Source organism: Saccopteryx leptura, chromosome X (genome assembly GCF_036850995.1).
Source record: "Saccopteryx leptura isolate mSacLep1 chromosome X, mSacLep1_pri_phased_curated, whole genome shotgun sequence".
Classification (NCBI taxonomy): Eukaryota; Metazoa; Chordata; class Mammalia; order Chiroptera; family Emballonuridae; genus Saccopteryx; species Saccopteryx leptura.
In genome coordinates, this window is record NC_089516.1 from 101846848 (window position 1) to 101863267 (window position 16420).

The 16420-nt window shown below is 37.7% G+C and overlaps 1 protein-coding gene across 2 annotated transcripts in view; it reads right to left on the reverse strand.

Annotated features, from left to right (window-relative positions):
* DCX (doublecortin) overlaps positions 1-16420 on the reverse strand; it is a 137979-nt gene that overhangs the window by 16594 nt on the left and 104965 nt on the right. For both annotated transcript variants that reach the window (XM_066357379.1, XM_066357380.1), the window contains one exon: positions 7699-7793. In XM_066357379.1, the coding sequence (XP_066213476.1) occupies positions 7699-7793 (95 nt within the window). The remainder of the gene's footprint in view (positions 1-7698; positions 7794-16420) is intronic.

The following is a 16420-nucleotide window of genomic DNA, read 5'->3' on the forward strand; positions in this document are numbered from 1 at the left end:
TTTATTTATTTTTTATTTTTTTGTATTTTTTCTGAAGCTGGAAATGGGGAGGCAGTCAGACAGACTCCCGCATGTGCATGACCGGGATCCACCCGGCATGCCCACCAGGGAGCGATGCTCTGCCCATCTTGGGGCATCGCTCTGCCTCAATCAGAGCCATTCTAGCACCTGAGGCAGAGGCCACAGAGCCATCCTCAGCGCCCGGGCAAACTTTGCTCCAGTGGAGCCTTGGCTGTGGGAGGGGAAGAGAGAGACAAAGAGGAAGGAGAGGGGGAGGGGTGGAGAAGCAGATGGGCGCTTCTCCTGTGTGCCTTGGCCGAGAATCAAACCTGGGACTCCTGCATGCCAGGCCGACGCTCTACCACTGAGCCAACCAGCCAGGGCGAGCTTTGAAATTATACCTCAGCACACACACAGTCCTCATCAAAGGCTGAGAGACTTATTGGATTAAGGCATTCAAAGAAAGAGCAAAATTTTCATTCAAGAATGAAGGATAAAACAAGACAATTCCCAGATAAACAAAGACAAATTATTCATTACTAGCATACATGTCCTAAGAGAAATACTAAAAAGAATGCTTCAGGGAGAAACAGTAATTCAAAATCACATAAGACACAAAGAACACTGGGAAAGGTAAATAAAATTGACATTAAATTTTTATTTTTGTACTCTTTTCTTCTGTTACCCAATTCAAAAGACAACTGCATGAAATAGTAATTATAAAAATGTGTTGGTGGTCTTATTGTATATAATGATGCAATTTGTATGTCAATAAGAGCATAAAATGAGGGTGGAAAGGAACAGTGCTCTACTATGGCAAAATTTTTATATACAACTTAAATTAGGTTGATATTAGTTCACTGTAGATTGTATTGAGTGTTGATTATCATCCTTAGGGCAAATACCAAGAAAATAACTCAAAATAAAATTATTAAAAATACAACAAAACAATTAAAGTGGTACACTGGGGATATATTCTTTTAACACAAGAAAGGACAGAAATCAAGGCATGAAGGAACAAAAAAGATATAAGACAAATACAAAATAGCAAAATGAGGTGTGTGATTCCAACCTTTCTAGTAACTGTATTAAATATGAGTAGATTAAATACTCAAATGCAAAGGCAGAGACTAGCAGAATAGATTAAAGGAAAAAACATGATCCAGTTCTATGGTGTTTGAAAGAGACAATTTTGATTCAAAGACACAAATAAAACACACAAATTTTCAACATAGGTTTAAAATAAAAAGATGGAAAAAGACTGGCCATGAAGTTAGTAACCAAGAGGGAGCTGGAGGGAATACACTAATAATATATAAGAAAAAATAGACTTTAAGACAAAAATTGTTACTAGAAAGACATTTTATAATGATAAAAAGGGTCAATACATCCAAGAACATAATTATAAATATATATGTACCTTAACAACAGAGCACTCAAATACATGAAGCAAATTAAAAAAAAAAAAAAAAAAGACAGAAATGAAAGGAGAAATAGACAATTCAACTATAATAGTTGAAGACTTCAATACCCCAGACTTTCAATAATGGATAGAACAACCAGGCAGAAGACCACCAAAGAATGAGAAGATATGAATAACACTACAAACAGTTACACATCTTTAGCATACTCCATCCAACAACAGTAGAATACACTAAACCTTCTTTTCTAGTGGTAATGGAACACTGTTCAGTATACATGTTAGGTCATAAAATAAGTCTCAATAAATCTAAAAAACTAAAATCATATAAAATATGTTCTTTGACTACAGTGGAACTAAATTAGAAAGCAATAATAAAGATATTTGGGAAATTCATAAATATTTGAAAATTAAACAAAATACTGCTAAATAGCCAATGAGTCAAAGGAGAAATTATAAGGGAAACTAGAAAATACTCTTAAGATAAATAAAATTAAAATAAATAACACAGTAAAAGTTATGAGATACAGCTAAAACTGCTCAGAGAAAAAGTTAGTTGAAATGTTCAGTATATGCTAACTCATATTAAACAGAGAGTAATAGATTAGTGGCTGCCAGAGTGTGGGTGGAGGGGAAAGAGGCTGTGAGGACTCAATGGGCATAGGGCTTCTTTTGGAGGTGATAAATATATTCCTGGACAACTGTGTGACTATTACTAAAAACCACTAAACTGTACACTTTAAAAAGGTGTAATTTATAGTATGTGAATTATCTTTCAATAAGTTATTATTTAAAAAAAAATAGTACCTTTGAAAATCTTTACTGAGAATTAAATACTATTTATATGATTCCTGAGCATGAAACCCTATATAGCAATATGCAATGTATAATGCATATAGTAACCTTCAGTATGTAATGATGTACATAAATATGATACAAGTAGTTTTTTCTATGACTACATTGTGACTATTGATGAATCTTTAAAGTTAAACTTACACAGAACACAAGTCTGCTGTAGTACAATGAGCTCAGGATTGAGAGTCCGGAGATCTAGATTCTGGGCCTAGCTTTGCTATTTAACTTCCCCCTTTCAGGGCCTTTTTTCCTACATCTAAAACTTGAGAAATATGTGGACTATAAGACCTTTAGAGTTCCTTCTAACTAGAAGGAACTAGTAAAATTCTATAAAATATAATTCAGATAATTGCATTTTGTTTTTCTTTAGTTACACCAAAACAAGGGAGATTAAATTGACACTGCCAAGTTAGTGTCTGGACATTTCTCAGGTAGTACAAAAGGGCATTTTCATTATGGAGACTATTTTGAGTACCACCAATCTGAACCGTTGGGATTCAGCATTTACTCCTGCTCTTAATTGTTCGTGTAACAGACCATTCAGTGTAGTTCCTTGGTTGGTGAAAATAATTATCTGAGAAGATTGTTCCAGACTCTTATCTCAGAGGACAGAGGGACAAGCCTCAGGGTAGAATCGTAAGGAGACTCCACTAGCAGCTGCTATAACTTGGAATGGGTTGCGTGAGATGCAGACTATGGAAAGAATCCATATAACTAAGTCTAAGTTTGAACTTCTGTCCTCCATCAGTTGATTTAATATTTAAAATATATTTCCTTGTATGGGTAGAGCAATATTCAGGAAAAAGAATTATCTCGACATTCTGTTTTTCTTGATCAATATGTAGAAATACAGAAACACACACATTGCTTAACAATACAAATAATTTGCACCTGAAATTCATTTGCTTAATCCCTTAGAGCCCTACAGAACAAAATGTTTGTAACAAATACAGCTGTGCTGGCGATACTCTTGTGTTAGAGGAAACAAAATCTTGGTCTCTGGTCCAAGAAGCTTATAGTCCAAGGGTAAGTCAGAGAGGAGTTTTGAGAAACCTGGCTTCTAGTTTGGGTTTGCTTTTCCCCAAATGTGCCCTGTACTTTTCTGATGGTGTGACTTTGTTTTTGCTGATTTTTCTTTAAAGCTGGAACTTCTCATTGTCTTCACCAGCTATCCAAGTCCACCTAGGCTTTAAGCCCCACTTAAATATCACCTAGTCTATAAAGCTCTTCTTGTCCCTCACCCTCTTTTGTGCTTCTGTACTTCATTTGTTCACTCTTGATTACACTACCAAAATCCACTTAGAGTATTGCCTGTGATTCAAAGGTCAGGACTCTGCTTTATTCATCCAACTATATCCCCAAGCACTTACAGGATGACCCTTACCCCCTAAAAAAGTTTCGAAACACAGAGAAAACTGTATATTTAAGTAATATTAGTTATATTATCAAATCATATGTTGAATATCTTTTCCTTCAACCTCCAGACATCTTTGCAAGCAAAATGTCTCCAAATTTAAAGTCATGAGTATAATCATTGATCTGAAAAAAATATACAAAAATAAACAAAAAATATTCCCTATGTTTCTAAGCTTTTTAGACATCTTTATTATGTTACCTTCTCCAAATTATGAATCATAGTTGGTCTGTCTTTAACCTCAGCACTCTCTTTTTTTCATCTATAAAATGGAAATGCTACCTGCCCTATCTTTTTCAGAGGGCTATTACAAGGGTAAGTCAGAAAATAGTTATGCAAAAGGATGAAGCAGCATAGAAATGCAAAATGTTGTTCTCATTAACTATACAAGGATTTACTTTATGTCCATATTGTAGCACTTTGAGTATGCGGACTTTGGCTAACCCCACCGCAGCTGCATTAAAGAGGATTCTCCATGAGTTGCTTAAGAGGGGAAGCCAAGAGGCTGATTACAGCTTTGGGCCCTGCCACAGCCATCAAAAGTTACCAAAGGGATGCTGGGACTTCACGTTTGTTTCCAATTGCAAAGGAAAAAAGTTATGGCCTTAGCCACCTGCTTCCTGTCTCCACCATGACTCACACCTTTCAGGTCCACTTGGATGGACATTCAGATGAGATCTGCTTAGGCCCACTGCCCAGGGACCTTAATGGTGTTAAGGTTCAGGTAATTGTGTGAAAGGAAGAGCAAGAAGCTGAGACCTGAGCCCTGTGGGGACTGAGCCAAGGTTAGAAGACACATTTGAGATTATTTAGAAAAACCAATTAATTTTCCATCATTGGTAGCATAATCAGGAGGCTATTGCTTCCTAATAAGTTGCACCAAGAGAGGCACAGCATCACTTTTATGACACTGCTGCCTCAAATGCATAACCTGAATTTAATCACAAGGAAGCAATAGACAAACCTAAATAATAATAATAAAAATTCCACCAAATAATTGGCCTGCATTTTTCATTTCTACAATATACTGTCCTAATTTTTTTTTAAGATTCAAGAACTTTACTAGATTAAATAGTACTTAAGAGACATGACAACTGAAAGCAATGTGTAATCATAGATTGGATCCTGGACCAGAAAAAGAATGTTACTAGGGTAATTGATAAAATTTGACTACTAGAGACTGTAGAGTACATAACAGCATCATGGCAGTGCAAATTTCCTGATTTTGATGATTGTACTACCATTAGGAGAAATAATGTCCTTATTCTTAGGAAATACACACTAAAATATCTAAAAAAATAACATGATGTCTGCAACTTAATCTCTAATGATTAAAAATAGTAAAATGTGTTTGTGTGGAGGGGGAGAGAGAGAAAGAGAAAATACAAAATATAAAGTCAATGGTGCAAAATATAAATGACTGGTCAATCTGTGTGAATAGATTGTGTAAAACCTGTGTGTACAGAAATTCTTTATTATTTTTCAACTCTTCTGTAAATTTGAAATGGTCAAAATAAAAAGTTTAAAAATTAGTGAGAATTATACCCAAGTATAATTTTTAAAAAGCTTGCTCTAAAAATTATATAGCTTATCATTTAATATTTGCTTACCTGCCATAAAAGAATAATTTTTAAAATAAAATGATACAGTGGATATTTCACCGTTAAGAGAACAGTGAGGGTCTGACAGTGCTGTCACCTATAGCTTGTTCTAGTCCTTCGGTGGTTAAATTAGATTTTAGAAATGATTCCAAAAGCAAGAAAAGCGGAAGGGAAGAGAACTGAGAGGAAGGGAGGGGTGGGAAGGGGTGGGGAGAGAAGGAGAAGGAATAATAAAAGAAAGAAAAAGAGAGAGGGAGAGAAAGAAAAAGAAAGAAGGAAGGAAGGAAGGAAGGAAGGGAGGGAGGGAGGGAGGGAGGGAGGGAGGGAGGGAGGGAGGGAGGGAGGGAGGGAGGAAGGAAGGAAGGAAGGAAGGAAGGAAGGAAGGAAGGAAGGAAGGAAGGAAGGAAGGGGAAAGAAAGAAAGAAAGAAAGAAAGAAAGAAAGAAAGAGAAAAAAAAGAAAGAAAGAAAGAAAGAAAGAAAGAGAAAGAAAGAAAGAAAGAAAGAAAGAAAGAAAGAAAGAAAGAAAGAAAGAAAGAAAGAAAGAAAGAAAGAAAGAAAGGCCTGAAAACCCAAAAGGGAGAAATGGTTTAATAGTACCAGTACTCACCTCAATGGGCTCATGAATGATGGGTCCTTAGCCTAAATAAACTAAACATGTCAAATGAAAAGCTGAATGAATCAAGTGAGCAGACCAAATAAATGTCCATGCTGTTCCCAGGTATTTGGGGAAGGTACTAATGTAAGGTGCTGGGGTTGGTTTCACTTTCCAGAAGAAAAGTAAAGGCAGAAATGCATAAAGCAAAGATACACTAAGAAATAATATGGTGTAGGAGAGGTTCTGTGTGGAGAGTAGAACCATAGAAGTATGCTATTCCCCATCTTGCAATGTCCCCATTAACAAGCTTTACTGCTCAGAAGAATAAGTTAAAACTGCAGAACAAATTTCATCCATCTCACAATCTCTGAGTAATGTTGGCTATGCAAATAGTTCAGCAACTCCTCCTTTGGGGAACCAAATAGCTTCACAGAACAATTAGAAGGTTCTGGTCAGGGTCAATACCAGAAGTTAAAAGGGTCACTAAAAGAATGCAAGAGACATTAGGAATAATGGGGCAGGTAATGGTCAGATTAACTAGGAAATTAAAACCCTGGTGCAAGAAAAAGGAAATGAAAATAAATGTCAGACAGTGGTGTGCTGTTAAATCTTTAACCACTGACTTAATGTGATAAAAAAACAACAACCTTGATGTGTAGTCTTTACTGATTTCCATGGTGTACATCTTCCCACCACACCTGTGTTATAGTTACCAACACACTGTCACTGAATACAGAGTTGGGAAGCAATGTACAATCGGGTCTCACAACGTAGTGCAAACTGGCTCTAGCATAGTGCTGACAGTAACCTGGGTACCAGTCCTTTATCAACTACTACCTAGTATGTGACCCTATTATATAATTTAATCTTTCTAGGTTGCAGTTTCCTCATCTGTAAAATATTAACTTCACAAGATCACTGAAAGAATCTAATAAAATTAGTTTATTCCCATCTAAGATCGACTACAGTTCTGATCATCTACGGTTCTGTGATAGAGTTGACTACATTGGTGGCTTTTGCCTTTTCCCATCTCACATTAAGAGAATCCTAGAGGAAGCTGCTCTAGAGTGTAGTGATCAAAGCAGAAACAACATTCACACTGCCTCAGAGATGAGGCCCAGGGCAGTGACCACTCCACATTTTCTGTACAAAAGAGATTTCTGGTGGGAATCTGTTTGGGAAGTGGAGCTAGAGAATTTATACACTTCTATCATTTTAATGGCATATTTATTTGAAATGACTTAGAAGTGTACATGGTGCCTGGGGCCAATGCAACATATATGTACCCTCTCTTCCTATGCTGTACCAGAATCTGCCTGGTAAAGAATACATAGTGAAACTAGGGTCTGTTGATATTCTAATGTCTAGCAAATCTAAAGGAAGTAACTCAGTGCTATTTTATTTTTTACTGCTGTATTTATGTCACTTTTATTGACTGGTGCTTGGGAGACATAAGTTATCTTTAAGGCTCTCTTTGCTATGCCTATAAATTGGACAAACAACTGCTCAGCCCATCCCATGAACCAGAATTTGGTGATACCATTAACTCAGAATGCATATTTGGGACCTCTGAACTGCTTCCCTTTGCTTAAATGTAATCGAGAGTAAATAAATCAGGGATCAGAGGAATAAATAAAGTAACTGTAACCTTGGTCCCTGGTGGGATTCTCAGGGCTTCATGATAATGGACTAGATGAAAGGAAATTCTGGCCTTGATGTGCTGTTGAAGTTGATGGAAGAGAAAACCCTCACCCATCCAATAAAAAAAATCCAAATGCAAAGGGGTTTAGTAAGGTATAAGAGACATAATACCTTGTGCTTCCGGAGGCTGCCAGGACTGGTGGGCGTAGAGATGGGAGACTGCTTAGACTTGGGGGTAGAGAGCTGGCTGCTGGAGGTTCCATTTGCTAGCCCAAGGCAAGAGAAAAGGGAGGGATAAAAATCAACAGCATACAAACAAACAAGTTAACTCCCCCCACCCCAGGACACTAAGGATATTCAAGCAAAGCACACATACAAACAAGCGATTTAATGAGTAGGACAAAGGTGAAAAGAAACACATTCCTCAGAAAGACAATAAGTGCAATCTTCAAGTTAATTAGATCCTTGAGCATCTCAAGGCAACAATCCTCCCACCCTTTCCCCTGAGTGCTTCCAATTACAGGGTCTGATTCTTTTCAAACCCTTTTCATATTCATTACCAAGGTTGAGCCTACCAATGTTTCTGTGAGGTAGTCTGGGAACATATTATTTTGTTTCAATTTTGTAAGTGAGAAAAAGGTGAGGCACAGAGAGGTTCTGTGCCTTGCCTGAAAGAAGATGAAAAATGGGTGGTTCGGATCAGGACTCATCACTTCTGGCAGCAGATGATGTGGCAGGTGCAGGACAACACCACTGTCAATCTCTCCCAGCTCTCTCTTTCCCTGCTCAGCTCACGCCCCCCTCCCACACACACACTCTTTCCCTACCTCATCCTGGGCAAAAAGAACAGAAGGGAAGAAAGAGAAAGGGGGCTAGCCAGGAAAAAGAATGAAAAAAATGGAAGATAACAAAATGAAACAAACAAAAAAAAAGGCTCATATAGCAAAATGAGTGGAGGACAGAATCAAATTAAAAGTGAGAGAAAGAGATATGAAATAGAGGAGAGAGGAGACAGAGATAGGGTGAGAGATTAAGAGAAGAATGAGGAAGTTTGAAATAGGGACAGAAACAGAGAAAGGCAGACAACAGCAGCCAAAGTCAGTGTACCCCAATTTGTCTCGTCAATAAAGTGCTGAAAATGAGATACTTTATACTTAAAATATTCATATTCCATTGTGTTTGAAATTATTTTATATTTCCTTGCTAATGAGCTTTTTAAATATTCAATCAAGTGAAAAGAAATACAGTGCATTGGATGGAACAATTAAACAGCTTTCAAAGTGGATTCATGTTCATATTCAAATATCTCATGCTAAAGTTATTTTTTATCTAAGCACTTACATTATTAATCAGAGTTATTCTAAAGATGCTTTACAAATAAATGTAAATATGCCAATGGTGTGAAGGTGGGGGGAGAGGGAGGAAAGAGGAGAGAAAGGAAGAAGGGAAGGCAGGAGTGGGGGTAGGATGAGAAATAGAGAGAGTGAAAAAGAGAGAATAAAAAATTGAACAAGTTAAGCCGGAACATGGCCTGAGAATGTTGCTACTACTCCCACTGGCAAAGCATAAACTGTTGTATCATTTGCTGAGGATATACATCCACTGCTTCACTTACTCTAATGTTTCCCTAGGTTCTGCAACCTGCACCACCAACTGCACAGATGGAATAGACATCAGTATGGTGGTTGCTGCATTTATCCAAGTGCAAGTATGCTAAAAAATGGGCACTTAGGCATCCACCTTCTGCCATTGCCTGTGTATTCACTCATCTCTCACCCACTCACTGACAGACCTTTCTCCCTGCCCAGGTTCAGGTTTCTGGAAACCATTCATTCATTTAGCCAGCAGTTATAGGCCAGGCCAAGTATTGCACATTGGGGTTTCAGAGATGAGTAAGTCACTTCTTGTGGAGAGACAGACAAGAATACAGTAAGCTAGGTGGTATGACAAAGCCTTGTAAGGGGCATTATTGGAGCTCAGAGGAGAGGCTTTGAAATCAGTGGGCTGGGAGACAAAGAAGAGGATGCAACACCTGAAAAAGTCTTGAAAAGGACTCTGGAATAGATACACTTATAGAGACAGAAAGTAAATCAATGTTTGCCAGGGGCTGGCTAGCATGGGTGGGGAAAAGAGGAGTTGTGGGGAGGGGAAATAGACAATGTCTGCTAATAGGTAGAGTTTCTTTTAGGGGAATAAAGATGTTCTGGCATTAGATTGTTGCACAATTCTGTGACTAAACTAAGAACCATCGAATTGTACATTTTAAATAAATGAATTGTTTGCTAAGTGAATTGTATCTCATTAAAAAGACAAATTAGAGCTAGACAGAAAGGGTAAAAAGGGTGTTCTAGACTTTAGAATTGCATCAATAGGGCCAAAGACATGGAGGTGTGAAAGAACACAGTATGTTTACAGAAGTGTGTATAGCTCAAAATGGCTGAATCATAAAGTAACAGCAGTGAGTTCTAAGAGATGAGAATGGGGGGAGGATAAAGGCCAAAGCCTGGGAGCTTTTTGTCAAGTTTCTATTTGATTTGTGGAAGAAATCTGGGAGTGATACCATCATGCATTTAAAAATATTACTCCCATTGCCAGTGGTCACACTGGGGTGGGGTGGGGTAGGCTGGGGTAGGGAAAAGGTAGAAGCAGAGATGAGTTAGAATACAATGCATTGGCCCTGGCCGGTTGGCTCAGTGGTAGAGCGTTGGCCTGGCGTGCAGGAGTCCCAGGTTCAATTCCCGGCCAGGGCACACAGAAGAAGCGCCCATCTGCTTCTCCACCCCTCCCCCTCTCCTTTCTCTCTGTCTCTCTCTTCCCCTCCCGCAGCCAAGGCTCCATTGGAGCAAAGTTGGCCTGGGCACTGAGGATGGCTCCACGGCCTCTGCCTCAGGCACTAGAATAGCTCTGGTTGCAACAGAGCAACACTCCAGATGGACAGAGCATCGCTCCCTGGTGGGCATGCCAGGTGGATCCCGGTCGGGCGCATGCGGAAGTCTGTCTGACTGCCTCCCTGTTTCCAACTTCAGAAAAATACAAAAAAAAAAAAATACAATGCATTAATTCGTCCAGGTGAAAGGTAAAGATGGCTTAAATTAAAGTACTGGGGAGGAAGAGAGAGAAGACATGGTGGAATACAGAGACCTAGAGACCAGACAAGCTTAGAGTATTATGTGTACCTACCATACAAGCCACCCAAAGAAGAACATGACCTGTGCCAAACAGCACAGAGACTGAGGGAACTAAGCTTAGGCAGGGCACTAGGCTTTCTGGTGAATAAAGAAGATACTTCAGCCATCATCCCCAAAGAGATACACCTAACGCAATCTCCAGAATAATAACTACAAAGGTCTATTGAGGCTATTTGATTCGCAAAACAATGTAAGTACCAAGAGAGCAAAAGGTTTTCTCTATTTTGTTGAATATTGCATCCCAATTGCTGGAGTAATGCCTGGCCCATAGTAAATGCTCAATAAATATGTAATGATTATTTTTTTCATTTTAAATTAAATTTATTGTGGTGACATTGATTAATAAGATCATACAGGTTTCAAGTGTAAAATTATATGATCTATGACCTGTATTACCACCTGAAGTCAAACCATCTTCCATCACCGTCTATTTGGCCACCTTCACCCTTTACTACCTCCGCACCTTTTCTTCCTGTAACCACCATATGGTTGTCTGGGTCTGAGTTTCAGTTTCATATCCCACATATAAGTGAAATCATATTTCTTAGCTTTTTTGGACTGACTTATTTTGCTTAGCATAATATTACCAAGAACAATTTTTTAAAGAGGTTTTTTTTTTTTTTTTTTTGAAAAGACAAGTATCTATGGAGCCATAGTGAGGCAAAGTAATTGGTTCCTCTGCAGGAAAAGGAAGGAGTTACTGGAACTTACACTGCCTGAGGGACTCCCCAGCAGGAACTAGCCCCTAGTATTTGAGAGAGAAAAAGAGAAATGTTGGTGATTTGTCTGAGTGGACATAATGGAAATCTTCCCCAAAAACCTTGCCCTCAGCCAGGAAGTCTAGCAGATGAAAGCATGCCCAGTAAGTTCTGACATTTTGTTACACATGATGGTTGTATCCATTGGCAACTACAGATTCTAGTTTCCCAGCATGTGTCAGCTGTGCTACAATGTGAAGACTATCATTTCCCATACACACTTATCTAGCTGAAAATGAGCCCACTGATCTTGCCAAAATGTGGAAAGTTGTTAACTATAACATATCTGCATGTGAATCAGTTTTCACCTACTGGCCATATATCTGCACACACAAGTTCTTTTGCAATTACTAGCTTTTTTCTTAATATCCTCTGAAACTCTCTAACACCTAAAATTTAAGGCTAATACATGAATATGCATTTCAGCTGTAACTCTCTATTTATTCTTTGTATATATGTATGTGTTAATATATATATATATATTTCCCTACCACTCCCTCAGCTAATCAATTTTAAGCTATCTGTAGAGGCCTTATTTTGTCTTCACCACTCAATAAGCATTTTGGAAGTCACTTTTTAATCATTTCACTGCCACTCTCTACATTGCTGAAAAATGCAAATACTTTCTCAGCTTTCCTGATAGAATGAAACTGAAAGATGGACATTAGAGAAATAAGAAAATGTAGACATGCACCAGCTGAAGGAATGCCTACATTTACAAACTACATGAAATGTATTCATATATGCATTTCTTCTATGGATTGTATGTGAAAAACCTAGGAGAGTGTCATTTGATATGGATTCTGAAGTCAATTCATATAAATGTCAAGTAAAAGAAGTAGCAGGGGAAAGGAAAAGTCAAATGTAGTCTGATGAACTGTGCATGGTCTTGGACTGGCAAGTCCGCAGGGAAGGCTGTCACAGTTCATTTTAAGAGTGACTTGAAATAACATAACTGTGTGATGTTCCCCGTTTTCCTTTGTTATTCTTGAAGTCCTTTGCTCTTGTCCCTGAGCTTCCACTTCTCAGCTGCAATTTGGAACTAGATTGGAAGAGTCTTCACCCTCTTTTAATTCTCTCTTTCTCTCTCTCTCTCCCACTTCCCTCCTCAGAACCAAAACATTGTTTCACTGTTGTCACCTTTTATTTATTCATAGGCTAAATTCTTTCACTCTTTTCTTCTCAAATTAGTTAGTTTTTTTACTCCTCTACAACAAGGTACATCAGGAACTTTTCAATCTCCTAGGCCATCTAATCAACCTTATATAAAAAAAACCCCAAAATAATAATTAACTTTCATTGAGTGTCTATATCTTTTTCGCTGTTTCCTATTCTCTCATTCTGTATTTCATTCTCTCTCTCTCACGTGCACACACACATACGTTTAGTCATATTCTTATTTGTTTTTAGAAATAATTCAACTATTTTTATTTTTAATATTTTTTTGTTTTTCAATTACAGTTGGCATACAATATTATATATGTTTTAGATGTACAACATAATGATTAGCCATTTATATAACCTACAAAGTGATTGTCCAGCTAAATCTAGCACCCATCTGACACCACACATATTTATTACAAGATTATTGACTATACTCTCTATGTGTCTTTTACATCCCCATGACTATTCTGTAACTACCAATTTGTTCTTCTTAATACCTTCACCTTTTTCACCCATCTCCCAACCCTCACCCATTTGGCAACCTTCAAAATGTTCTTTATATCTATGAGACTGTTTCTGTTCTGCTTGTTGATTTATTTTGTTTTATAGTTTCCACATATAAGCGAAATCATCTGCCATTTTACATTCTCTCTCTGACTTACTTCACTTAGCATAATACCATCTAGTTCTACTCATGTTGTTGCAGATGGCAAGATTTCATTCTTTTTTATAACCATTTCATATTTCATTGTACATATGCACCACTTTGTTATCTATTCATTTCTTGATGGACACATACGTTGCTCCCATATCTTGGCTACTGTAAATAATGCTGCAGTGAATATATGGACATATATATCTTCAATTTAGTGTTTAGGGTTTCTTTGGATAAATACCCAGAAGTGGAATTGCTGAGTACTTCTTTGTCTCTTGTTATGGTTTTTGTTTTGAAGTATATTTTTTTCTGGTGTAAGTATTGCTACCCCAGTCTTTTCTGTTCGTTTGTTTACATTTTCATGAAATATATTTTTCCATTTCTTTACTTTCAGTCTCTGTGTGTCTTTCTATCTGGAGTGAGTCTCTTGTAGACAGCATATGTAAGGGCATTTTTCCCCCTACACATTCAGCCACCATAGGTCTTTTGATTGGAGCATTTAATCCATTTGCATTGAAAGTAATTGTTGATAAATATACATTTATTGTCATTTTATTACTCATATTTTGATATCTTTCTTCTTAAGGAAGACCCTTTAACATTTCTTGTAATACTGTTGATGAACTTGTATTCTTATTTTTAATGAGGAAATAGGCTCATTTTAGTTAGGTGGTAGCAAAGTCAGCATTTGAAGGCAGGTGTCTCTGATTCCAAAGCCTATGTGTTTTTTGGTTTGTTTTCAGTTTTTTTCTACATCACTCTTCCTTTTTTTTTTAAATGAATTGCTTCTAGAACTCCTTCTTATGACAACTTTCTGATGGGGTTAGGGAGAAGGAAGAAATGTTGTGGCAGAGAAAAGAAAAACAGATAAAGGTAAAAGGAGACACCAAAACTTACACACATCATCCAGGTTTTTATCCTGCTTGATCTAGCTGCGATTAGAAAGTGATCAGCCATTTACAACAAAATGGTTGAATCTTGATAACATTATATGGAGTGAAATAAGTAAATCAGAAAAAAACAAGAACTGCATGATTTCATACATAGGTGGGAAATAAAAACGAGACTAAGAGACATGGACAAGAATGTGGTGGTTACGGGGGGGGGAAGGGGCACAAAGAAAACTAGATAGAAGGTGACGGAGGACAATCTGACTTTGGGTGATGGGTATGCAACATAATTGAATGACAAGATAACCTGGGCATGTTTTCTTTGAACATATGTACGCTGATTTATGGATGTCACCCCGTTAAAATCAATAAAAATAAAAAAAGAAAGTGATCAGCATGATCTTTCTGTCATTCACCAAACTGATTGAGTGCCATAGACAATATCATATAGTAGAGGAAAGAAAAAACGTCATGACATACAACTATCTTCATGCTTCGGATCTCTCTGAGAAGATGGTATCTGTGCCCTGTCTGTCAGTCCCCTCAGCTGGTATGCCTCAGCTATGTAGAACAGTTTCCAAGCTTAGCCTAGCACAGTCTTGGCTCATTAGGTTCTGTGAAAGATTGTGTTTTCCCTTTATTCAATGCTCATCTTTGAATCCTTGGCTCTATCAGACTGGAACAAAAGAAGAACAAACAAAAGATAGCTGGTAAAGGAACTGGTCTGATTTACCTAGAGTTATAGGGCTTTAAATGTAGGAGGGAGGATGGGATCCCAGGAGTGAGGAATAGGTGGGGGAAGTCAGTTCCTAAAGAACAAGGAAAGAATTCAGTTCCTGGCATGCGCAGCCAAGGATAGAGGATGGCCACCAGCCAGGCAGAGTTGATGCTGTTCTACTAGACTATGGATTCCCTTGTTTGGAAGCTGGACCAACCTCTGGAAATTCAGATGGAGCTGCATGTAAAGTGAGCATTAAGTAACACCAGGTGTGGCAATTAAAGAACTCTCTGGGCAGAAAAGTTAATGTACATTCTGGCTTCATATTCACTTACCAGAATGGCACAGGAAGGAAAGAGCCAGCTTGACATCTGCTTGATACCCAACTGTTGACTGCTGACCAAAGTGATTTAATGCTCATTCGCTTAACTTTGGCTTTCCCTCATGTTTTAATCCTAACACTTGAGGTCAACTCAAAATCAAGCATATGGGCTTTGGTTTGATGTCTATTTTGAAATATTGCTCACTAAAAACAAGCCCAATTTACCAAAAGAGTCATGATAATAACTTCAGTGCTGTCTTAATTATTGAAGTTGTATTTTGACAATTGTTTTAAAAGCATTTTAACATTTAAGAATTCACATAATTTTCCTCATAACTCTAAGAACTGGTGGCCAGGAGTCACAAGTTTTGGTTTAATCATAAGGATATAGAGGCTCAGAAAGAGTAGGACTTGCTTAAATGGTATAAACCATTTTACCTCAATGGATGGTAGTTTTGGAGATTTGCTCACAGATTCACTTCAAAATTCCTTTAAGGTTAGAACATCATATATCTCCCACCACGGCCTTTTAGTGATTGGTTCTCTGTCTAGTCCTTTCTAATTCCTTAACGGCTTGCCAAATGAGATCTCAATACACAGTTTATCCACTTCCTTATTTTTTTCTCATATTGAGAAGCTCTAAGTGTTCCTTCATTCCAATCCAAAGATACCTGTACTTCCCCTATATACACAAGGAGTTTATTTTCTGGAAGATCAACCAAGTAGAAACAAGGTGGTTTCAAATTACTTCAGAACAAGGCCAAGAGACAGAGCTTGTGGTTTTCACACACTCATTCCAAAGAGCTGTTGGGCAGGATGTTTGGATCCGTTTAGCTAATTATTTCTGCTCAATGGAAACACTCTAAAGATCCATAAATTAGGGAAGAAAGAATTAATGGCTCAGGGGCATTTCTTCACTGATTTGATCATAGGGCTGGTTCTCAGGCCAAATTCAATCACAAGCTGTAAGATACTATAACTTGAATGTTAAATATATTCCCTACAGACTTTTAGACAGCATGCAGTTTAGAATTCTTTAAATAAGGTGGGAAAGTCAGAGTCTTTTCTGTTGCAAAACTAATAAATATACCCATTCAAGCAATATTTTGACATAGATCATTTCCTCCCAAGGATAAGGTATCTATAAGAAGGCTAGTCAAAGTTCCAGGATTGTTTTCTCACAATAACTAATTGACTG